General features: G+C 38.1%; 1 protein-coding gene across 22 annotated transcripts in view; it reads left to right on the top strand.

The window, feature by feature from the left end:
- The window catches only part of ESRRG (estrogen related receptor gamma), a 389,280-nt gene extending 369,182 nt beyond the window's left edge, over positions 1 to 20,098 (top strand). For all 22 annotated transcript variants that reach the window (XM_039697940.1, XM_039697957.1, XM_039697941.1 and 19 more), the window contains 2 exons: positions 4,665 to 4,934; positions 15,863 to 20,098. In XM_039697940.1, coding sequence (XP_039553874.1) covers positions 4,665 to 4,934; positions 15,863 to 16,107 — 515 coding nt within the window. In that variant the 3' untranslated portion in view covers positions 16,108 to 20,098. The remainder of the gene's footprint in view (positions 1 to 4,664; positions 4,935 to 15,862) is intronic.
- Positions 20,099 to 22,052: the final 1,954 nt, after the last annotated feature.

Raw genomic sequence — 22,052 nt, 5'->3', positions numbered from 1 at the left:
AGCAAGAGGAATATTTTACTCATAAAGTTAACAAACTTTATCACACAAACAACCAGTGAAATAAATGGGAGGCAATTACCAGAAAAGGCAAGCAACTCCCAGATTTGCCAGTAATTTCATACCTGGTTTGATCAAATGTTCAGATTTCTAAACACATACCAGAGGGAAAGGGAAACTCAGTCCCTGCAAAGTGAAATAATCTCCAGGATTTAAGTCTGATTGAGGCATTGCATCAAATGTTTACAGATGAAAACAATGGTAAGTCCAGCCACTGCCTCTTTTTTTTTTGGCCAGTAGTTCTTGAAGTGCTGTGTTCAAGGCACAGATCTTACTTCGGCACTTGACCATCTGCAGCTGCTACACTCTGGCCCCTAGTGAGTTACTGTCCATGAAGTCCATCTTAATGAAGTAGAGGAAAGGGTCTTCAGGAATATAAAAGATTTACCCTGCTTAGCATGGAGCTGTGTGCAATGTGAAATAGAGAGCAAGTGGTGCATGTGCTGATATTTGAAAAGATCTGTGGTTTAAACAGTGCTGAAGGGGCTGTGAACTGTGTTTGGATCTGGTTTGGAGTGCTGAGCACTGCAGAGTGCAGTCAGCTCAATGCCCCTTGTTCCTATAATAAAAATGGTAGGGCCTTTTTACCTGTTTATGACTGCTTCCTTTGAGCTTTGGGTCTACTGGTATGCAAAAGGAAAAAAAAAACAAGCATATGTTCAGTTGCTCAATGAACCTTTTTTCTCAATCCACACTCAGTGATCTCAGTGAGTCATTACGGCATAATTACAATTTGAGTGTGATACACTGTTTGTAGCAGAAGAAATACTACAGTCCCTGAAAGGAGGAGAAAGAAAGGCGAAAAGAAGGAAGAAAATCTGTAACCAGCAAATCAAGGCTATTGTTAACTGATATTAGGAGACGCCCCATAGATTTACAATGCTTGCACTCAGCCACATAAAAACCACACTGAACAGAATGCCTACCAGGGGTTAAATTCATATGCCTGCGCTGCAGCCTATTTCTGTCAACACTCAGCTCAGGAAATAAACATTTATGCTTTCTGAAATGAAAGTGTATTTTTGAAGACTAGCCGTCAGATATTTTTTGCCCTTCACACTTTCAAATGCTTAGCCTTTTTTGTAAGTTGACTGCAAAGTGCATCAGTTTGCTAGGCAAAAAGAAAAAAAAAATCTTGACAAGTGCCCATGGCATCATTGTCAAGCACACGAGTGTCTAGTGGAAGATGGCAGGAGGGTTGGCACAAAACATGCTTCCTTCAAGCTCCTTACCTCAGGGGTATCTGACTCTTGAGAAGCCTTTCAATCCTTCCAAATGACGTTATTGCAGACTGTCATCTGGTTTATTTGGAGTGTGCTGTATTGCAGATAAACACACTGTTTAACTGCAGGTCAAGGTACGGAGTCATCCTGCCAGCAAATGCCTGAGATACATCAGATGGCACTGGCTTGGGGAGGGAGACAGACAGAGATCAAAGTTGTCACCAATATGGTACATGATAAAGGGAGAGGAAGGGGCACAACATAGTATTTTAAAATGTCATCACACAGTCTGCGTTGAAAGCAGTGACCTGCAAGACTCTGAAGCATTAAGGACCCACACAATGCATGACAAAGTTCCAGACCGGAACATGATGCAGCATCTCGGAGTGGTTTGGACACAGCTTGGAGATGGGGCTGGAGAGGTTAAGACTGGTCAGAAGGCTGGAAGAGTCCAAGTTGGAGACTTCTTAAAAAAATAGTTACAATTTAATATCAAAAATATCCCATTGTCAGAGAACATGCTTGATCTGGGGGATTCACATAACAAAAGCTCACAGACTCAGAGTCAGGCATGAAATAAGTATAACCTTCTCCAAACAACTAAAAATAAATCTCTGTATATAAATATATAAGTCTGTGTTATCTATTATTTTAACTGTGACTTGTTGAACACATATTAAAAGGGCATTGTTGTGATACAAGAGACATACTGGATCCTTTCACATTTTATGAAAAAACAAAACAAACCCAGATTAATTACAACTTGATTCAGCTTTGAATTCCCATGAGGGATGCCTTTAAAAGTTAAAACATGCTTTCACTGAACAGGCTTTCAAGGGAAAGTTACTTCGATCAGGAACAAAATAGTCGTGTTGATTTGATTTATTATTGAAGAGTGGAACAGCATGCTTTATATTTGCCAGTTTTTCTATAATGTAAAAAATTTCTTTTGATTTTTATGTGTCATATAAAAACAACTGGTATATTTACTGCTCCAGAATGCAGATTTTTCAAGAGTGCAGTACAATAAATTATATCAACATCCCATTTTCCCCCCTCACAGGGCATATGTAATTTTCTTTGACTGTGGCACACAATAAATGTTATTGAAACATGCTATTTTTTTTTTTTAAATAAAACCAATGCCAAAGAACCTGTATGAAAATAGATAAATGAATAAAAGGGGGGTTTTTAGGGAAAAAAAAGAATACAGAGAGAAATTACAGGTTAAACTTTTTTTAATCAAAACTGATTTTATTGCTTTTTGCTTAATTAAACCTCTCAGAAGTGTGTGAAACATTGTTATACTCGAAAAATTGTTAATTTGTAAATCACAGGGACAAAAGGGCTCCACTGCAACTTTAAAGTTTCTATGCACGTAAATGTCAATAGAGTGCCTTCTCCATCATCAGCACTAAATTCACATTGATGCCTCTTTTCTTCTCTGTATTGATCCTTCCATGAGAACGTAGATTTGTATCTGTTAATTAATGCGTCCTGAAACAGCGTTTGTATTAATCAGGCAGATAAGAAAAATTGGATGCCTGCACCCTCATGACAACCGTAAAAGTGCTGGCCCTGATAAAATCATGGATGGACCTCAATAAAAAAGTTCCTCCTTCCACTCAATAAACTAATCATCCTGCTTTTAATTATTCGGCAGAAAGATGTGTGGAGATTGGAGAATGTGTAAATCTATTTACTAACAGCAGTGTCTGGGAGGGAGAATGGGGCTGTCACAGGACGGTGCTGCAGGCTACACTCTCTGTCCATCTGCTGCTGCAGAAAAACTGGTTCTTGAAAACCAGCAAGGAACAGAAATGTTGGAGCTAATTGAAATCCTGAATTCCTCTCTATAACCTTTGAAATTATTATTTCTTCTCCATTTCCCTCTTATTTATTTTAATCACAGATGTGTTATTTTCCACTGTCACATCTTTAAGGCTTTCCTGTTGTCATTGGATCAGGTTTCGTTGTTTTGGTTTGGTTTTTTTTTTTGTTTTTTAAGGCAGAGAGCTACAGTTCTATCACAGGACTCAAAAGACAGTAAGAGAAAATGAAAACAAATAAGGAGGGAGAGAAAAATGAGAGAGAGAGCACATGCAGCCAGTTTTATGTTTCATTTTTTATGGATGCCTGGTGGTTTGGATGTGGGCTTTTCTTTTTTATTGTATTAGTTTTGCTGCTTAGTGCTTATAGAGAAAATCTTGTTTGGAGTAGATGCCTTGCAGATTTGCTAGTTTATGATATATTCTTGCATGACTGTAACTCTCGACATTAAAAACAGAAAAATGCATTTAAGTGTAATTGAACACCAAAAAGAATGTTATTACAGTGGGAACCCTGTCAAAGGACATGTAAGCAACTCCATAAACAACTAAATGAAAGCCTCAGACATGTCTTAAGACCCTTTAAGAAAAGCTTGACTAATCCCCTTTGATGATTTTATTAAGTACTTGTGGTTGATGGTGCCAACTGGCAAACTGCTGCATTTTGCAGAGGCAGGATTTTCCTGGCCTCTCCCATATTGTTTTCTAGCACCTAATGTGATTGGGATATTAGCAGTTTGATATAATAAATTAACAGGTACTGTAAACAAGAGTCTAAAAGGTAAGGCAGCAAAGATGTTTGCCCTTAGTGATCCTGTTAGGAAAGAAAGCCAGGAGAGGGGGGAAAAAAGCCAAGCAAAAGTTAAATTCATTAAGAGGCATTTAATAAATGTTTGGTTGCCCTCAAAAAAAGGATGGTATGATTGCTATTCAGGTGGCACTTCAGTGTGCCACCCTGTTGTTTCAACAAGTGTAGCAGTGGCAGGCACCAGGACAGAAGTGATTAGTGTATTTTCTGAGAAGGGTGGGTGTTACTTCTCTTTTCCCTGAAGTTAAAGTTCAAGAAGAATTTTTTTTTTATTTTTCATCCTTACCTTAATTCTATTAAAACATCAAATTTTCCCATTTAATAAAATTTTCTATTTTTTCTCATAAATTATCCTTCTTGAATTGTGGTAGTGGTGGATAGAGTAGGCAGATCCCTGTTTCACAACATTAAGTTTTAACAACTAAGCACAAATGTTTCGCAACAAAGAAGATACCATACAAGTCACAGATTGCCACTGCAATACCCCACAGATTAATATGATTTTTACAGGAAGAGCCTGCAAATTCTTGCTTATTTAAAACTTTTCTTTTGATTAGAAAATGTTTGATTTTACATTGATTTACTTTCCTGTAGTAGGATGGTGCGGGGAACACAAAAGCAAAAGGGAGAATAATAGAATACGTGCATGTTTTGTCACTATGTGTATAAAAATAAATCAAAAAAAGAGGATCAGATTTCCAAATGTGCTTAATATTTTTCCTGTATTTTTATTTTTTTCATATTCAGGATTCTCCACTTTGTCTCTAGCTGACCAGATGAGCCTTCTGCAGAGTGCTTGGATGGAGATCTTGATTCTCGGTGTTGTATACCGGTCACTTTCTTTTGAGGATGAGCTTGTATATGCTGAAGATTATATTATGGATGAAGACCAGTCCAAATTGGCAGGCCTTCTTGACCTTAACAATGCCATACTGCAGCTGGTAAAGAAATACAAGAGCATGAAGCTGGAGAAAGAAGAATTTGTCACCCTCAAAGCTATAGCACTTGCTAATTCAGGTTGGCAGAATGGCATGACAGTTGCTACATTTTTAATCTTTCTTTCTTTCCCTTCCTTCCTTCCTTCCTTCCTTCCTTCCTTCCTTCCTTCCTTCCTTCCTTCCTTCCTTCCTTCCTCTTTCTTAATATTTTCTGTGGGCTGGTTTAAAACAGGATTTTAGAATAAGAAATTGCTAATCAGATTTTACATCTAAAAGGCAACAAATAAAGCAGTTCAAACTAAGAACAACTTTCTGGTTCAAAGTAATTGTGGAATATATTCCTAAGGGAGTGGAGAATATTCCACTGTATTATTTGGAGAGTACTTTACAGGCAGAGGTCCCTTCAAATGAAAATAGGTATTGTTCTCCTAAATCCATTTCGTAATGCAGACAAGTCTAATCATTGCAATTAAAACAAAAGAAAGGATGCTGGAGAATATGCTACATATTTTCTCTTTAAAGGGAGCTACTGATTAATTTGATAGACTAAATTCAGGATATGGCAGGAGGGAGGAAATCCATGTTGAATCTCACAAGGACCACACCTTACCTTACGGATCCTGTGCATTCATGAGAGTGCTTCTGCAAAAAAATTATTACCTGTGCAGCAAGAGTTAAAAAAATCTCAGAAAGATTTTTTTTTCTGCATTTGAATTTAAAAGTGCTGAACCAGTGAATACTGTCAGATAAGTAAAAATCATTTGTGCTTTGTTGTTTTTCTTTTTGTGTCTCCTTAATGCTTTATTGTGGTCTTAAGTCCCTTTTAGCATTTGCATAAAGTTCACGATAGATCCCTCTTTAATGACGTGCCGATCATTAGATACCTGTGTGTCAATAACATGCTCTGATGCTATGTTCCATTGACAGTCACACCGTGCCCCTCCATCTGCTTTTGTTTTGACCCTATCTTTGAACTTTATCTTGGTTGCTGGCCAGTAGTTTTCCCTTTAATTACAAGAAGGAAACTGTCAATAAAATCTGTTAAATGGGATGCAATGAGTGGCTTGAATGGGCGGACGGCTATTTGTTCAAATTCTGCAGCATTCAAGGTATTGACAGTTTGTTTTCTGGGGCCATATGTGACGATCAATCTCAGGCTGGGCTCAGCCGCGCTGAAAAATGAAAAACCAGATTGCTTTTGCTTACTTGTGGATGACGACTTGTGATTTGGCGCGGTCCTAGTGAGATGAGACCTTCTGCCCAAATTGCCCCCCTGAGAGCCAGGACGCGTGACTGTTTTTAGAAATAATTTTTTAATTGATTTTGTAATTAACAGTTCATCTACAATATTGATGCATGAATCCTCAGATTGATAGGAGGGAAATTGTTTTCAACAATGAAGTTGTACTTTCCTATTTATCTTTGTAATGTGATTTAGCACTCTGCATTTTTAATTAGAAATATAATTCAAAAACATGCAAAGCCAAAATGCTTATTAGTTTCTTTGTAAAATATTCTCCACCCCACTAACTCTGCCCTTAATTTTAGAATATTATCTTATTCCAGATTTAACAAAATACTGAAATGCCTCTCAAAGATCAAAATTATTCTTAATTGAAGATCTATTTATAATTTTGAACCATTGTAAATAGACACTTGAGGATGCTTTGCAGCTCCAGGAAGGTTATTTCTCAAAATTGGTCATGCTTAATGATCAGAGCAAGAAAGTTATCTGCAATTAGGACTCTAAATGGAGAAGGGCTTTTGTATTTATTTAAATTTTGTAATTCAAAGACTGAATTAGAAATACTTCTGCAGTTTACTTGACAAAAAGGATGAGGCTAGCATAGACAGATATAAAGTTAAATACCACTCCCACTTTTCCCCCCCACCCAAAAAAAAAAGAAAGATATGCAGTGTTTAAGTAATAATAAAAGATAACTGCTGCCAAAAAAAAGTTTAGTCATACACTGTGCATAGAGTGTATCAAAATCATCTGTAGCTTCATTAACTTCGCTGGGAATTACAACCAGGATAATGTCAGAGATAAATACAGTTCAGCATACTAAAATTCAGGGCACATTGAAGTGAAAACCTTTCCTTCCGTCGTCTTCAAAGAGATAAAATTGCTGTCTTAAAATGAAACTGTTGCAAGGAGGAGTTAAAAACTAGCCCAGCCATTCCACTGCCCCTTCAACAGTGTTTCAGATGCTGACATTCAGCGTTTCAGCCTCAGGTTGTGCATGCAGCAGATACCTAACTTCTACCAGCTGCAGCTACAGTAATCTGTAGGTGTAAAATAGCACCTGCAGAATTACAGCCCATCAGTGGATATCAGGCCCTTAGTGTTTCAGTTTACAAATATTGTTAAAATTAAAATAAAATTTAAGTTGGATTAAATCTTCTTGTCTTTTTTTTTAATAGACTAAAGTAGAACAGTTTATTTTCATGTAACTAGAAACTTGGTTAATGAAAATGTAGCTATATAAAAAAACCAAAATGCCATTAGAAAATCAACCAGTAGCAATTCACATTTTAATATATTTTTATTGCTACTTCTGCTTTCTTCCACTGTTTATTTTTTCAGTTTAAAATATATTAGCCTTTTTATAGCTGTGGAGAGTAAAATAAGAAATCTTGGGCGTTTCAGATATTTTTGCCATATCCACACTGTCTAGAAAGATTCCCAGGTTGACTCTACTGTAAACAGTTGACAAAGATGGTTTTACAGCTTCGTATCTGTGTTAGTGATTTATGATACAGTGTCATAGTACTTTCCCTGCTGGTGTTTGGAGGCAGGAAAAAGAAATTGTAGATTGTCTTCATATTGATTGTATTTTGTCTGAATAAATAACACAAGCTTTGTTTTGGCCAAAAAATCTCAGTAGCGTGAGCATTGAAACACATGCTTTTCTTTAGGTCTACAGAGCGCATTTGTGCAGTGCTGGATGTGAGATAATCCTGCCATTTGGTCCCTAAAAGCTGGGGAGGAGTAGCAGTTTTTCAGGGAGATTCTCTGACAGACACTATCAAATGTTCCCTGTGCAGGGCTGGCAATGCCACACCAACTTCCATAAATTTCCAGAAATGCAAGATGTGGCTACGTTGTAGATTGTCACTCATTTTAAACTGAGTGCAAATAGACTTGGGGAGTTTAAATACACATATAAGAGCACAATACTGAAATGTATAGACATTTCAGTTGTGTACGTTAAGTCTGTACAGGCATGATTTCAACAGTTACATTTAATATGTAAATATGGAATTTATCAGGTTAGATTTGAGCATCTGCATTGATTTGATAGTAATTAACACAGCCTTCACACTTAAGAGAAGTCACTCTTTCCTTGTCATTGTCCTTGTCCTGCTGGTGTCACGAGTTCCTCTCTTCTTTCCCTGCCTTCTGTACACAAAAGCCAGGAGGTACCTGGAAGCTATGGGAGGCGACTGCCCCATGTTCTGCCTCACACCGCCCAAATGAGGCGAGCTGGCACCAATGAGCACTTTGTTTACCCACGCAGAAAATCAACTTTGAATGGTTTCCAAAACATGCATGTACCAATTACTTCCTCGTGTGTAAGGGAAGGTGAAATATTTACAAAATATGCTTGAAGTGTACACAAGTGCAGGCACGTGCACGGGAATGTTCCGGCACGGAAAAGATGAGCTGCTCATCTCTTCCGTGCTCCCGTGCATGTTCCCATATATTGATTAGGGTAATACTAAACAGGGAGTCGCAGGTGAGCAGCTTTTTGAAATTGCCAAATCAGTAAGGACTAAATTGGGCCTCCAGGCCAAATGTTGCAGAAGAGCTTAGGAGTCACAACTGAGACCAGAGTTATAAGAGAAGCTCCAATCCTGTCTAAGACCTAAGGAACTGGAATGTCAGAATACGTCAGTGCATTTGACAGTCTGATCTCTGTGTATCTGCTTAATAGGCTGCTGGCATCTTGAAAAACCTGACCCAAATGTGGATGCTAGGCACTTAGATGTACAGCCTTGTGCACTATTGAAAATTTAATCTTAAATCCTAATACTGTCTGTGTAGCATGTACCACGAGAAGGAGAAGAGGACTTGTGCTCACCCTTACATTTCTGGTCTTTTTCAGTACAGAAGGCATGTGAACCAAAAAGTAACTTGTGTATTTTAGTATAATGAAGTGCAGAACAATATTGGTGCCAGTAAAGTTACACTATCATCTCATCCTGTTAAAAAACTAATAAGTCCTTACAAGTTTTTTAGCTTTCCAGACACATTACACTCAGAGCACTAGGCTATCACCATTATATGATATTATCATAATAGAAATTAATTGGTAGAGCCCAGTAAATCACTTACTCCACAGGACATCATCTTTATTCCCAGTGCATGTCACAACATGCTGTATTCCATTTCTAATAATATTTTTCATTTTGTTTTCTACAGTCATCTTGTATCTTGACTGGACAAATATACAGATGTATATATACACAGACACACTTAGCTGTGTGTTAAGGGTTTGTTACCAGTCTTTATTTTGACAAATATAAATAGCAAGGTCTTAACTCTTTTATGTAGTTTTGTATAGAGAATAGTACACCACAGAAACAAATTTTTAGAAAAGGAAGTCAGCACCATAGTCACAGTTTTCATGTTGCTTGCAAACAGTTTATTTCATATTCCATTTTCATGTCATCAAATAGATGATACCTGCAATTCTTAGGGAAAATATATAACTCTGTTACCAGTTGCTTAATGCTGGCATTAGGAAATGGCAACTGAGTTGATCAGTGGTTAATTAAAGTTTAATCAGTGGTTAATCATAATTTTTTTTTCTTTTTTTCTGGAAGCTACTCATAGTAACTGAGTAACTCGAACCTATTCCTCACTTAGTTAGGGAGTAAGCAGGCAGTATTTACATGTTAGTCATAGCATGAGAGTCACAAAGGGCAAGAAACGAGGCCAAACTTAGTTGCCCTCAGTGGTAATTGTGGCAATTTCTTACATCTTATAGTGAATAAAAAGTACTTGGAAATCTTCATTCAACATTTTTTTTAGTTGGTGTCTCACCCCCAGCTGTATCATTTGAGTTCCCTTTTTTCCAGGCTTTTATTAGCCTTATAGTGTAGGGTCTTGAGCCAGTTCATAGTGTGCTGTTTGTTCTGCTTTGCAGCAAATATTTCTGTGTTTATTGCCCTCACTACCTCTCCTTGTGGAAAGTAAGCCATTTCAGGAATGAAAGAGAAAATGCTGGTTTACTATGTTTTAACTTCCTTGTGCCAATGGTTTTAGTTCACTGCTAATCCAGTTAGCCCCTGAAACAAAGTCCCCATTCTATGAAGTAATTCCTTTTCTTACTATGCCTTCATTTCTTACTGTGTTTTAAAAACTGTGTTGAGGCTTCAGTTTTTGTCTCTTCTGAAAAGTAGGCCAAACCTGGACAATCCAGACTAAGGCCTCAGTCACTAAAATCAATCACACAAGCCTTTGTTTTCAGTTTTCACTGCCTGTAATTCCTATGGACAAGGAATTTTTAATTTATTCCTCTTTCATTTTCAGCATCTCTTCCGATTGAAGTGTCCATTTCCAATAGAATATTCCAGATGTCAGACCCTTTTTGCCATATTCTGTTGTCAGGGAATATTCTGTTTGCCTTTGTGCTTGTCTCTTAGCCTAACCATGCAGATCCCAGCAAAAAAGTTCTGCTCAGGAAAAACAGGCAGGTCAAAATGAAGCATATTTGTTTACCCAACACAGGGAAGTTCAAAGTAAGTGTCTGTGGTAACTTCAGTTCTGGATGGAAAAAGGACAGGAATCCTTGTTGAATGAGGAAACCAAGAACCTGGTTTGATTTGTGATTGGCCATTTCCATGGGTTGCTTCTGTCTTAAGCAGTACGCTTTTCAAAATGTCACTGTGTTGTGTTTCTCATAAAAATGTACAGAAACACAATGTGGGCAAGCACTTTGTGTCCTTATGCAAATCTGGCATGTGTTTCAGGGGGAGAGGAAGGGATTCTGTAGTTCTGAGAACAACTCACCCATTAATAAACACTGCAGTGAGTTTTGTGGGATTTTTGGAGTAGCAGTACAGTCTGGATAAAAATCTCTTTCATTTGAGACATAACACAGATAAGGATTTTTTTCATCCTTACATAAAGCAAAACCATTTTGCTTTTTGTTCTTAATCTTGATCTCATCCAGTTCTTCCAGGATCCTACAGCTTTCTAAAGGGATTTCTCCAGACTGAGTTTGTGAACTGCTCAGCTGTATGGAATCAGAAACATCACAGCAGTTGCTGTATTTCAAGTATTTACCGGTGTCTACTTCTCCAATGTGGTTTGCCAGCATCTTAACATGTGTATTCAGTGCTGCATGCTCCCTGCTGCTTGATTCACTGTCCTATTTTCTTTTTGCTGTCTGAATTTTCTGACATGAAGAAACACTTCACTTAAGACCTCTGGTTTTCTTCCACTTCTGAGTGATGTTATATACAAAATATATAGATGCCAGCCTTTAACTTTCCTCAAAGCAGGGTTTTGAGAGGTTTCCTTGCCCTTAGTTCAGGTGCTTTCCAGTTTGTAGTTAGTTGTCCTCCTTTGTGATGTGTTCTAATTGATTCCTGGGTGGCTGGATGTTTGTTTGCTGCATTTGAGATGAAGCTTGAATTTTAAATGAGGTAGATTGTAATCTGAGTTTCTGTCTGGACCTTGTGGTGTTTTTCTTGAATGAGAACTCTAGTTTTCTCCTATTTCTGTGCAACGATCTGATCAATCAACTGATCAGAAGAGGTACAATTCTATTTTCCCAAATTGTGATGGTGAAAGAAGGCATTTGCAAGGATAGAATGAGATTCTCCAAGCAGAGCTCAATGAGTCCCTGTCCTCATTTGTTGATCTCACTCTCTCCCATGGCAGCTTTGATCAGGAACTTCTTCCTGCCAGGGAAATCTCATGTACTCAGCAACTGTAGCAACAAGTCTTGTGTTTGTCTGTCTTCAGTTTCACCAGCCTGGGATCATGTTTTTGCAAGGCATTTACTGTCAAATTCTGCTGTCTTTCAAATGACACTTTGAAATTACCCTTTTTAATTTCATTATTTATACAGGCACTGGTTTTTAAGTGTGTTACATCTGGCTGTAGGTTTCCTCTGGATATTACCTGTGTGGGATGTTGTAATTGTTAATTACTCAAACTGGCTGCAAAACCACTTAAAAAACCTCCAAACCAACCCATAAACAAAAAGGTTTTTCATAGTATACGAAGAATATTCAAACTCACTTAAATTCAATTTTATATTTTTTTGTGGAATTCTTTCTTTATTTCTAGACTGTCACACAAATTGTCTGTGTTTCCTTAAATTATATTGGTTCTCTATGACATCTCTGAGGATTGGGTTTATCCCAATACATGAGCAATATTTAGCAATGAGCTAGCCTGCTCTGAATTCACTTCTGTATCTGCCAGTCTGTAGTTGCTGAAAAGATTTCTCTCTTATTTTTTCCTTCTCTTTTCCCCTTGGCTAATTCAGCATTTTCAACCATTTTCCTTATTTTCAAAGGCTTACACCTGAGGGATTAAGATCTACATTCGTTTAATATCAGGAATAAAGTGGAAGTTCCAGACTGCAAGGCTAAAACTTGAAGAAGGATTTTTGTAGAGATTAATATTTTCCTGAGCAATCTGCAAGCTGAATCATGGTCTAATTAAATAGCACAGATTTATTGAGTTTGCATTTAAACATTGGCAGACCCTAGAATGAGTACAGCTGAAATGAGTTTGAATCTTTTCTGTAAATGGGGAGTTAAATTATCATAGTAATTTGATTACATAATTTTTAAATCTTTCAAGCTAAATCACCATTTTAAAAGAACAGTTTGAAGTCTTAATCACCACTGGAAGTGCCCCTCTCTGTGCTGTTTTTTCTTACCCCATTCCTTGTGACCAAATCTGTTCCCCAGGGCACAGTTTCCTGAACTGCTCCATGAACCACCATTTGGGGGAGGCAAGCTGGCTGGGCACGTTCTTTCCAGTTATTAAATTAATTTCAAAGACAGCAAGAAATACATTAAATGCTTTAGTACTATTACTTCTCCATGTAAATAATTGCCCTGTTCACCAGAGGGATGGTACACAATCCCCCCTGCAAGGAGGAGGTAAGAGCCCTTGTGTGTGGATATTTTTCACACAGTGAAAGAGTTTTAAAGCATGAAATGTAGTAGCTGTGTCAGAGGGCAGGTGTTGATTCTTTTATGGGGGGGTGTTCTCTTCTTTTCCCTCCTCACTCACTTTCAATATAAGAAATATGAAGAGTGTAGATATTCCTAACACTGCAGGCCAAATTGCTCTCCAAACTGCAGAGTTAAACATCCTAGGCAAGTTTCACCTCTGTGAGAAAAATACGTTTAGTCTGGACTCCATCCACCTATTTGCAAACTTATGGTCACTGCTACAAATACTGATTCTGGGCAAAACCAGACCAGTTTTGTAAAGGGTTAAAAACTAAACCTTTACAGTCACATTCTCAAGAAAGACCTGTCTGTTTATGCAGCATAGTGTAAAAAAAACCCCATAAATGTAATGAGAACAGTCAGTCTTTGACTCATCAAGGATTTGTTGCAAGATAAAATGCTCCTATTTGGCTTCCCAGCAAATCTGTCCTTGGCACTGTGGATCTGGGGAGAGGAGGAAAAGGTGTGTATGTTCTGCACAAACAGCACATGGTTTATGGAAAAAATTACTTGGAGTAGGAGATCATGTGTTCTGTAGCACAGCAGTGAATATCCAAGGAGTTGGTAAAGAGTTAGGGAGTAAAGACAACAGTGTTTTTGGAGATTGCATCCCAAATTAAGCCTGGTGGCTGGACCCTGTGCTTAAGACATCAGTCACATCTATATGTGTGTTAGCATGTCTGTATTGATTACATCTGTTTGTAGGACACAGAATTCAGGGCTTTTCTCTTATTGACACAGAATTACTGAATAGAATTACCATATTAGAAAACTATCAAAAATGTATGGATTCAGGGAATGGCCTCACATTAATTAGAACTAAATTTTGCTAGAAGTAATATTTGCCTGTCATATTTTTCAAAATGTTGTAGCCTTCTTTATCCCTAAGAGAGAAATTTCTGTGTCTGTGCTTTCAGCACAGTGCACCTTGAGGTGCAGCATCACATCTCAGTGGTGTATGTCTTAGCTGCATGCTTCTTAGAGCATGTATTCACTAAGACTCAGAATTATTAAACATATAAAATTCCCATAGGACTCCATTATGTGTAATTAACAGATAAACTGTCATCAGAATCAATAAAACGTGCTAAATGATCCAAACTTGTATATAATTGTCTGTTTTAGAGCTGTAACTTTTTTTTTCCTTTTCAATTTGCACATTTGTTGTGACAATAAGAGCTGGAACATTTTTGTTAACCTGTTACTTATGGGTTTGTGTTTCAGTTTGCATGTTTGTCTTTGAAAGGAGACAGGTATTTACTATCTGGCCTAATTATCTGAGGAAACAGTTGCATGTCAGCTTTTAGGAAATTAATCTTAGATGCATCTTAATTCTCTGAATGCAATTCAGATATTTGAAACACGTGCAAAAGTTGACGTTTAATCATCAACAGGGTAAAACATGCGGCTCTATCAAATACTGATCCAGAGCATCAGACTGCTGGTTACAGGTCATGGAAACAATAGTGGAAGTGGGTTCTTCACCATCCAGCTCCTCAGTTGTTGTTCTGTCTGTGAACAGGGGCTTCATTCCAAACCCAAAAATTAGGATGCAAAGCAGTGTTACACTAAGTAAAGTTTTGAAGGATGAACTTTAATTATGCCGTGTCCCAGTTTCACCTTGAGCAATGGTTGCACAGTTTGGCCTGTCCCTGGTGCTTGTACCCCCTTGCAGCAGTTGTATTTTCGTGTGGTGCTTCATTGGCTCTGTAAGTCTGTTGACCATCCCAAGTTTGGTAGCTGATAGAGGCTGTTTGGTGGCCTCTTTCACCCACAACTGTTTTGCCTTACTTGCATTCCCCTCACTTTGGACCACATCAGGGTTTCTTTGGCATTTATGACTACATAAAAGTCAGAGAATTAGGGCTGCTCATCCAAAGTAATCTCAGCATGGTCCAGTAACTGCGTGTTCTCAGGGACATCTTCACTTTCTGTATCTATCCAGTTGAGGGGTTTACAGTTATTTCAGTTAGATATTTTCTCTTTATTTCACACTTCCATTACTTTAATCTCTTCAGGTCATGAAGCAGTTTAGTTTAGTTCCTGGTATGTGTTGTGTGCCCAGGCCTGTCACTCAATACTTACACCATCAAGGCATCTCACCTGCAAAGGTGCAGGGCAAGGTGTTTGCTTTAAGTCTTTTATAAAAAATGCAAAACCCCAACACTAACAAGATAAACTGCTGTCTGTGGGGGTGGGAGAGAAGGATTACACCTTGTAGGAGATGTTAGCTTCACCGAACAAAAGCTGTTCAGGAACATGCTAAGTGTTGCCTCCCTGTCTGAATATGCCTGAGGGAGAAAAAATTTGCTAAACCTATCAGGAAATCACTTCAGACCAGCATTTCCCTTGTTTTGGTGCAGTGGTCCTAATCCTACAGTCAGGTGACGTCCATGGGTTCCTAGTGGGCAGCCTGACACAGAATTTTGCTGAGCTTTTCCACAATAGAGCATCCTTGCTTTATCCTTGCTTCCCTGATAGAATGCAGCCTTCCACTCCTTCAGCCCCTTGGCACTGTCATTCCTTCAAAGCAGTAACCCTACAGATGGTTTGGGGAGCACCGAGGGTGACTGTTTCACTTGTTTGAGAAGGATGAGGAGAAGAATTACTTACCCAAGAGTTAATTGTACGTTTGTAGTTCCTCAGCATTTCAATACACTTTCCTAAAGGTCAATACAGAAATTAATGGGTAATTATCTTTCCTCTTTGTGAAAGACGATGGGCAGAACCAGTGAAAGTGTCGTTATCAAACTCCTGGCACACCAGACTGAAACCTACTGTTGCTCTTTTGTTTTGCAGACTCAATGCACATAGAGGATGTTGAGGCAGTGCAGAAACTTCAGGACGTCTTACATGAGGCTCTGCAGGATTACGAGGCTGGGCAGCACATGGAAGATCCTCGTCGTGCAGGCAAGATGTTGATGACTCTCCCGCTTCTGAGACAAACCTCCACCAAGGCTGTGCAGCATTTCTACAACATCAAACTGGAAGGCAAAGTCCCCATGCACAAACTTTTTTTGGAAATGCTGGAGGCCAAGGTCTGACTAAAGCATCATGGGCTTCCCCATCATGCACGTTTTAAAAAAAAAAAAAAAGAAAAAAAAAAGGGAAAGTAAACAGGATAATAATGGCAAAGAAACTTAGTGTTTAATTAAGGAAAAAATGACTAAATGACTGCACTGATATTTAGCAGCAAGACTGTGAAGCAGCTTTCAACTTTTTCTTCTGTGTCTTTCTGATGCAGTTTTTTCTTTTCCTTTTCCTTTTCTCCCTTTTCCTTTCTGTTCTTTCCTTTCCTTTTTTCCTTTTCCTCTTTTTGTTTTTCCTTTGCTGCTGAACTTTTTAAAAGAGGTCTCTAATTGAAGAGAGATGGAAGCCAGGCCTGCCAAAGGATGGAAATCCATAATATGGATGCCAGTGAACTTATTATGAACCATAATGTCCCCAATGACAAAGGAATCAAAGAGAGAAGCACCGTACCTAGCAGTACAGTACAACACGATGAACTGACTGAATGCAGTATTAGATTTCATAGGAGCAGTCTCTAATTAGACGACTAAAGCGACGATGCATCGGCTGCTTCTTATCATTGCATTTTCCATCTAGATCAGTTACAGCCATTTGATTCCTTAATTGTTTTTTCAAGTCTTCCAGATATTTCTTAGGTTAGCTACGATGTAACTTTTTCAGGGAATAGTTTAAGCTTTATTCATTCATGCAATACTAAAGAGAAAGAAATACTGCATTTTTGTGCTGGCTTGAACAATGATGAACAATAATGAAGGACAAATGAATCCTGAAGGAAGATTTTTTTAAATGTTTTGTTTCTTCTTACTAATGGAGATTTTTTTGTACCAGCTTTACCAGTTTTCAGCCATTTATTAATGTGGGAATTTATCTTACTAAAGCAATAGTCGAAGGGAAGGTGCATATTATCACGGATGCAATTTATGTTGTGTGCCAGTCTGGTCCAAAACATCCAGTTTCTTAACATGAGCTCCAGTTTATAACTAAATGTTCACTGACTCAAAGGATTAGATTACACCTGCAGTATATCCGAGTAGTCTACCATATAAATACTCCATGTCAAATACCAATCCGTAACGGTGTTAGGAGACAGCGACTGCGCGGGGGCGCGGTCGCCGAGTGATTTCTAACTGCTTCAGTTGCAAATGAACAAGATACTACTGCCTGTTTGCAAAATTGTAACCTCACACGCAGAAAAACCCTATGAACCAATAGTAGCTTAGAGGCAATGAGGCGAATGCTGCCGTTTGCAAAATTAAGAAATCAGAGTAGTAGACTTCTGACCAAATTGAAGAATTTAACACTTCTGTACCTTATTTATTGATTTAGATTTTCATTTGTAAATGGCGATCCTTAACAAGTAGCTAAACCAGTATATGTGCTTTTCAACCAGTATTGTCACAGCATGAAAGTCAGTCAGTTTCAAGACTGTTACGAGGTGTAATCTAATGTATAAACCGATTAGATGCCCCCAGAAAACTACAGTCGCTAAATAACCAATAAACAATAACCTCCATCAAATGCTATACCAATGTACCAGTGTTAGTAGCTGCTCCCTGTACTATGTGAACATCCTTATTCTATGTACACAGATGTAATTAAAATTGTAATCCTAACAAACAAAAGAAATGTAGTTCAGCTTTTCAATGTTTCATGTTTGCTGTGCTTTTCTGAATTTTTATGTTGCATTCAAAGACTGTTGTCTTGTTCTTCTTGTGGTGTTTGGATTCTTGTGGTGTGTGCTTATAGACACAGGGTAGAATTAGAGACAATATTGGATGTACAATTCCTCAGGAGATTACAGTAGTATATTCTATTCCTTACCGGTAATAAAGTTCTTCCTAGTAATAATTAAGAGATCGAAACTCCAAACAAATACTCGTTATGAACAGATACACACTGAAATCATAATATTTTCAAAACAAGGGATAATTTCTGTAACAGTTTATTATAGAATACCAATGTATAGCTTAGAAATAAAACTTTGAATATTTCAAGATTATAGATAAGTCTAATTTTTAAATGCTGTAAATATAGCTTTTATTCAATCATCTCTCAGATGTTGTTATTAACTTGCTCTGTGTTGTTGCAAAACTTTTTTGGTGCGGACAAGTTTCCAAAACTATTGCTACGTTGTGTGCTTTAAACAAAATAACAATGGGCCGATGCTCTCTCTGGCCTCATGCTAGGAAAAAGAAAAAAAAACTGTGTATCTATCATTAGCTATATGGGACTATATTGTAGATTGTGTTTTCTCAGTAGAGAAGTGACTGTAGTGTGATTCTAGGTAAATCATCATTAGCAATTCATTCAGATGGTCAATAACTTGAAATTTATAGCTGTGATAGGAGTTCAGAAATTGGCACATCCCTTTTGAAAAATGTCAAAAAAAATACAACTCCTGGGAAAAAGGTGCTGATTCTATAAGATTATTTATATATGTAAGAGTGCAAAAAAAAAAAGTTTATTTTCCAGAAAGTTTGTGCAGGGTTTAAGTTGCTACTGTTCAAGTACACTATATATATATAAATATATAATATAAATATTGTTTTTGCTGTATCACATTAAAGAACTTGGGCTTCAGGGTCAAAAGCCAATCAACTAGAAGTATACAAAAAACACAAAAAATGGAGATGTGTTAAAGGCACACGGTGCAAACTTTAGTTTTCATTTTCCGTAATTTTTTGGAGCTGCAAAAGAACAAGTATCTCAAGACTGTAAAACCATTACCTGAAACTTAGCTAAAAAAAGTGCACGGGCTTTATAATATTGTTCATCTTAAACCTTGCTGGAGAAGAGTTCTTTCAAGACCACTTACTTAATGTGAAGTGTTGGGAAAATTTCAAAGGGTGTATGTTTTAGCCATAACAATTTAATTTCTATTTTTGCTTCATTTTTTAATTTTTTCTTATTTAAAGCAATATGATTGTGTAACTCCCAGAAGTTACACATTTGTTTCAATCAGATCAGATTGTTGTATTTATTCCACTATTTTGCATTTAAATGATAACATAAAAAGATATAAAAAATTAAAACTGCTATTTTTCTTATAGAAGAGAAAATGGGTGTTGGTGATTGTATTTTAATTATTTAAGCGTCTCTGTTTACCTGCCTAGGAAAACATTTTATGGCAGTCTTATTGTGCAAAGATCGCAAAAGGACAAAAAAATTAAACTGCTTATAATAATCCAGGAGTTGCATAATAGCCAGTAGTTAAAAACCGAAACAAAACAACAAATGAAAACAAACATGTCTATAGCTGTAGATGGGCTTCACATCTGTATAGCAATCAGCTGTATATTTTTGTGATGTGTATCATACCGTGTGCTCCAACCAATGTCCATTTGTGTAAATGTATTTATTTTATATTGTATATATTGTTAAATGCAAAAAGGAGATATGATTCTGTAACTCCAATCAGTTCAGATGTGTAACTCAAATTATTATGCCTTTCAGGATGATGGTAGAGCAATATTAAACAAGCTTCCACTTTTGATTGCTTTTATTTTATTTTTTGTGTTGTGGGATTTTTTTGGTTTTGTTTTCTTTTTTGGAAGAGGAAAACAGAACAATTAGTGTTGCCTTTTGTTACTTCCATTCAATACGGAGCCAGCGTTTGCACTTCTCCCTTAAAGTACGATATGAGTGTAAATAAATGCTATATAAAGCCTTGTCAGAATGAATTCCAGTGTGGTACAAGACATTTTGCGTACTCTTAAATATGCAAAATGTCTCATAGCACATTAGAATTTAGGCTGACAGGCCTTTATATAGCACTTATTTAATCTTAAAGCATCTACACATCAACCTGCATTACTCAAAACCATTGCCTCTCTGTTAATGTCTTCAAAGAAAACTTTCCCACTATTTTAAGATCACATTAATGTCATAGAGAAGTAGTTTTTTGCTTTCTCCATCAAGAACTGAGTCTATCATTCATTTCCTACTGCAGGAGACTCCTTTAATGTGTTCTGAGTAAAAATAAAAAATAAATGAAGATAAAACCTGTATTATTTGATCCAGTGTTCTGAATGGAAGTAAAGGGCCCCCAGAACAGTGACACAGACTGGTGTGAGCTGTCAGGATCCAGGGGGGTTAAATAGCGCGGGGGCCAAGCGGCCCTGAATGGGCTCTGGGCTCATCCCTGCGAGGGGCTGCAGCCCCCCTCTCTCAGGCTCAGCCCCTCTGTCCTGTGGACCCTTCTGGAACCATCACAGAAGTGCTAATGTGTGCTTTTCTTGCTTTTTAGCCTATCTTGATAGTGTTTTGTCATGTTCACCAGCATGTTTCTCACCTTCACTCCTGGCCGTCCTCAGGAGGTTCTGGCCGATGGCACAGGGGCTGCTCGGGGACAGGAGCTGTGTCAGCCACAGCGCCGGGGCAGCACCGAGGGCTCTTTGTGCTTCACAGCCTCCAAGTGCCAGCACAGCAAGAGGCACCCCTGCCCTTCCACCAGCGCTGTCTGTGCTTTCGCTGTCTTGGGACTTTTTGTGAGTGAAAGGAGCAGCAGGGCAATAGGAAGATGAATTCTGCCTGGATTCTGCAAAGATGATCAGAATTGGGCTTTAGTGTACGCAGGCATACATCCATATACACACAGCATGCTTGGACAGAGCTGGCTTTCCCCATTTTCTAGTGTTTCACCCCTTTTTATTAGTTTCCTGGTTTTTAATTATTGCAAAGTTCCTCTTCAAAAGAAAACCTAATAGTGCACCTTAAAAAGTGAAAAAAGCAGTGTTACAAATTTTCACATACAAAAGGAAAATAATCTGTAAGTGGCACTCCTAGACTTCCTCAACATATGTTAGACCCTAATCATTGACTAAAGTTTTCACATGCAGTTAAAAAATCATGCTTTCTGTACCATTTTTCATGAGAGGATCATGAAGCATCATACAACAGAAATTGAGCATCAAAGGAGAAAAAATACAATGCTCAGCTGAAGCCTCTTCTAGGGCTCTGTCTCTGCAGTTTTTCTGGTTTGTTTCTTCTTTCTTCTGCCTATGCTGTCTCTGCTGTAAAGCCAGGACAGGCACAGAAATCCATTGGAAATGTTTCAGTAGGAATCTGTGGGGAATTTGGCTAAGATCACAAGCCTTTCTAAACTATGAAAATGGCTACTTAGTCTTTAAAGAAAATTAAAAAGGGCTTGGGGTACTGGCACTCATAGCTCAGACAACACACCCTGCTGTAGCTCTCAACTGCTGCAGCCCCAGCTTGTGGCTACCACAACACCACTTGGCTAAAATGAGATGGCAAATCAAGAGTCTTCCCATTAGGGTATGGCTCAGTGAAATCAGGTTTTGACTGGTGTGCTTTCTATCCCCCTTCCCCTCCCCACTCCACCTGACCTCCAGGTAGAAGAAGCCATCCCAGTTCAAGAGTGGGGTTTTGTCTCTGGAGGTGTTTGTTTGACAGCTCCACTGCCCCTCACTGCCTCACTGGCACCCATGCCCTCAGCCAGAACCATTGGTGTTGATCTGAAAGGAGAACACCAGTCCCTGAGCTGGCCACCTACGTGGCATAGGGTTTGTGAGGGGCTGTGAATTTTCTCTGGAACTTTGCAGTCAAGTAATGGCCTAACTTGATGTCATTTGGGCTCTTTGGTTGGTTGGAGGGGATTTTTTGACCTTGTGAGTTCACAGAGTGAGAAGGTCTGGCAAACACCAACTAAAAGTGTCCTTGTGCAGTCCCTGCAGCTGATCCTTTCTCAGGAAACAGCAGGAAAATCCTGTGCCAGTCAGTGAAAATAGTCAGTGCTATTGCACGTGCAGTTATGTGTGCTTCTTAACAATGCCAGTCCTGAAAGAATAAATATGAATAAAAAAACAGACCACTAAAACCAAAAGGAAGATTATGAAGGAGAACAGAAATGGAAATACTGTCCTTAAAAATGTATACTATGAGCACTTGTCTAAGTGACCTCTTGCAGCATTGCCCAGTCATACCCTAGTGGGAAAAA

The sequence above is a fragment of the Passer montanus genome, unplaced genomic scaffold (genome assembly GCF_014805655.1).
Source record: "Passer montanus isolate IOZ18808 unplaced genomic scaffold, ASM1480565v1 scaffold12, whole genome shotgun sequence".
NCBI classification, from domain to species: Eukaryota; Metazoa; Chordata; class Aves; order Passeriformes; family Passeridae; genus Passer; species Passer montanus.
Note: the sequence above shows the minus strand (reverse complement) of the source record. Positions and strands in the feature narration are given on the sequence as shown.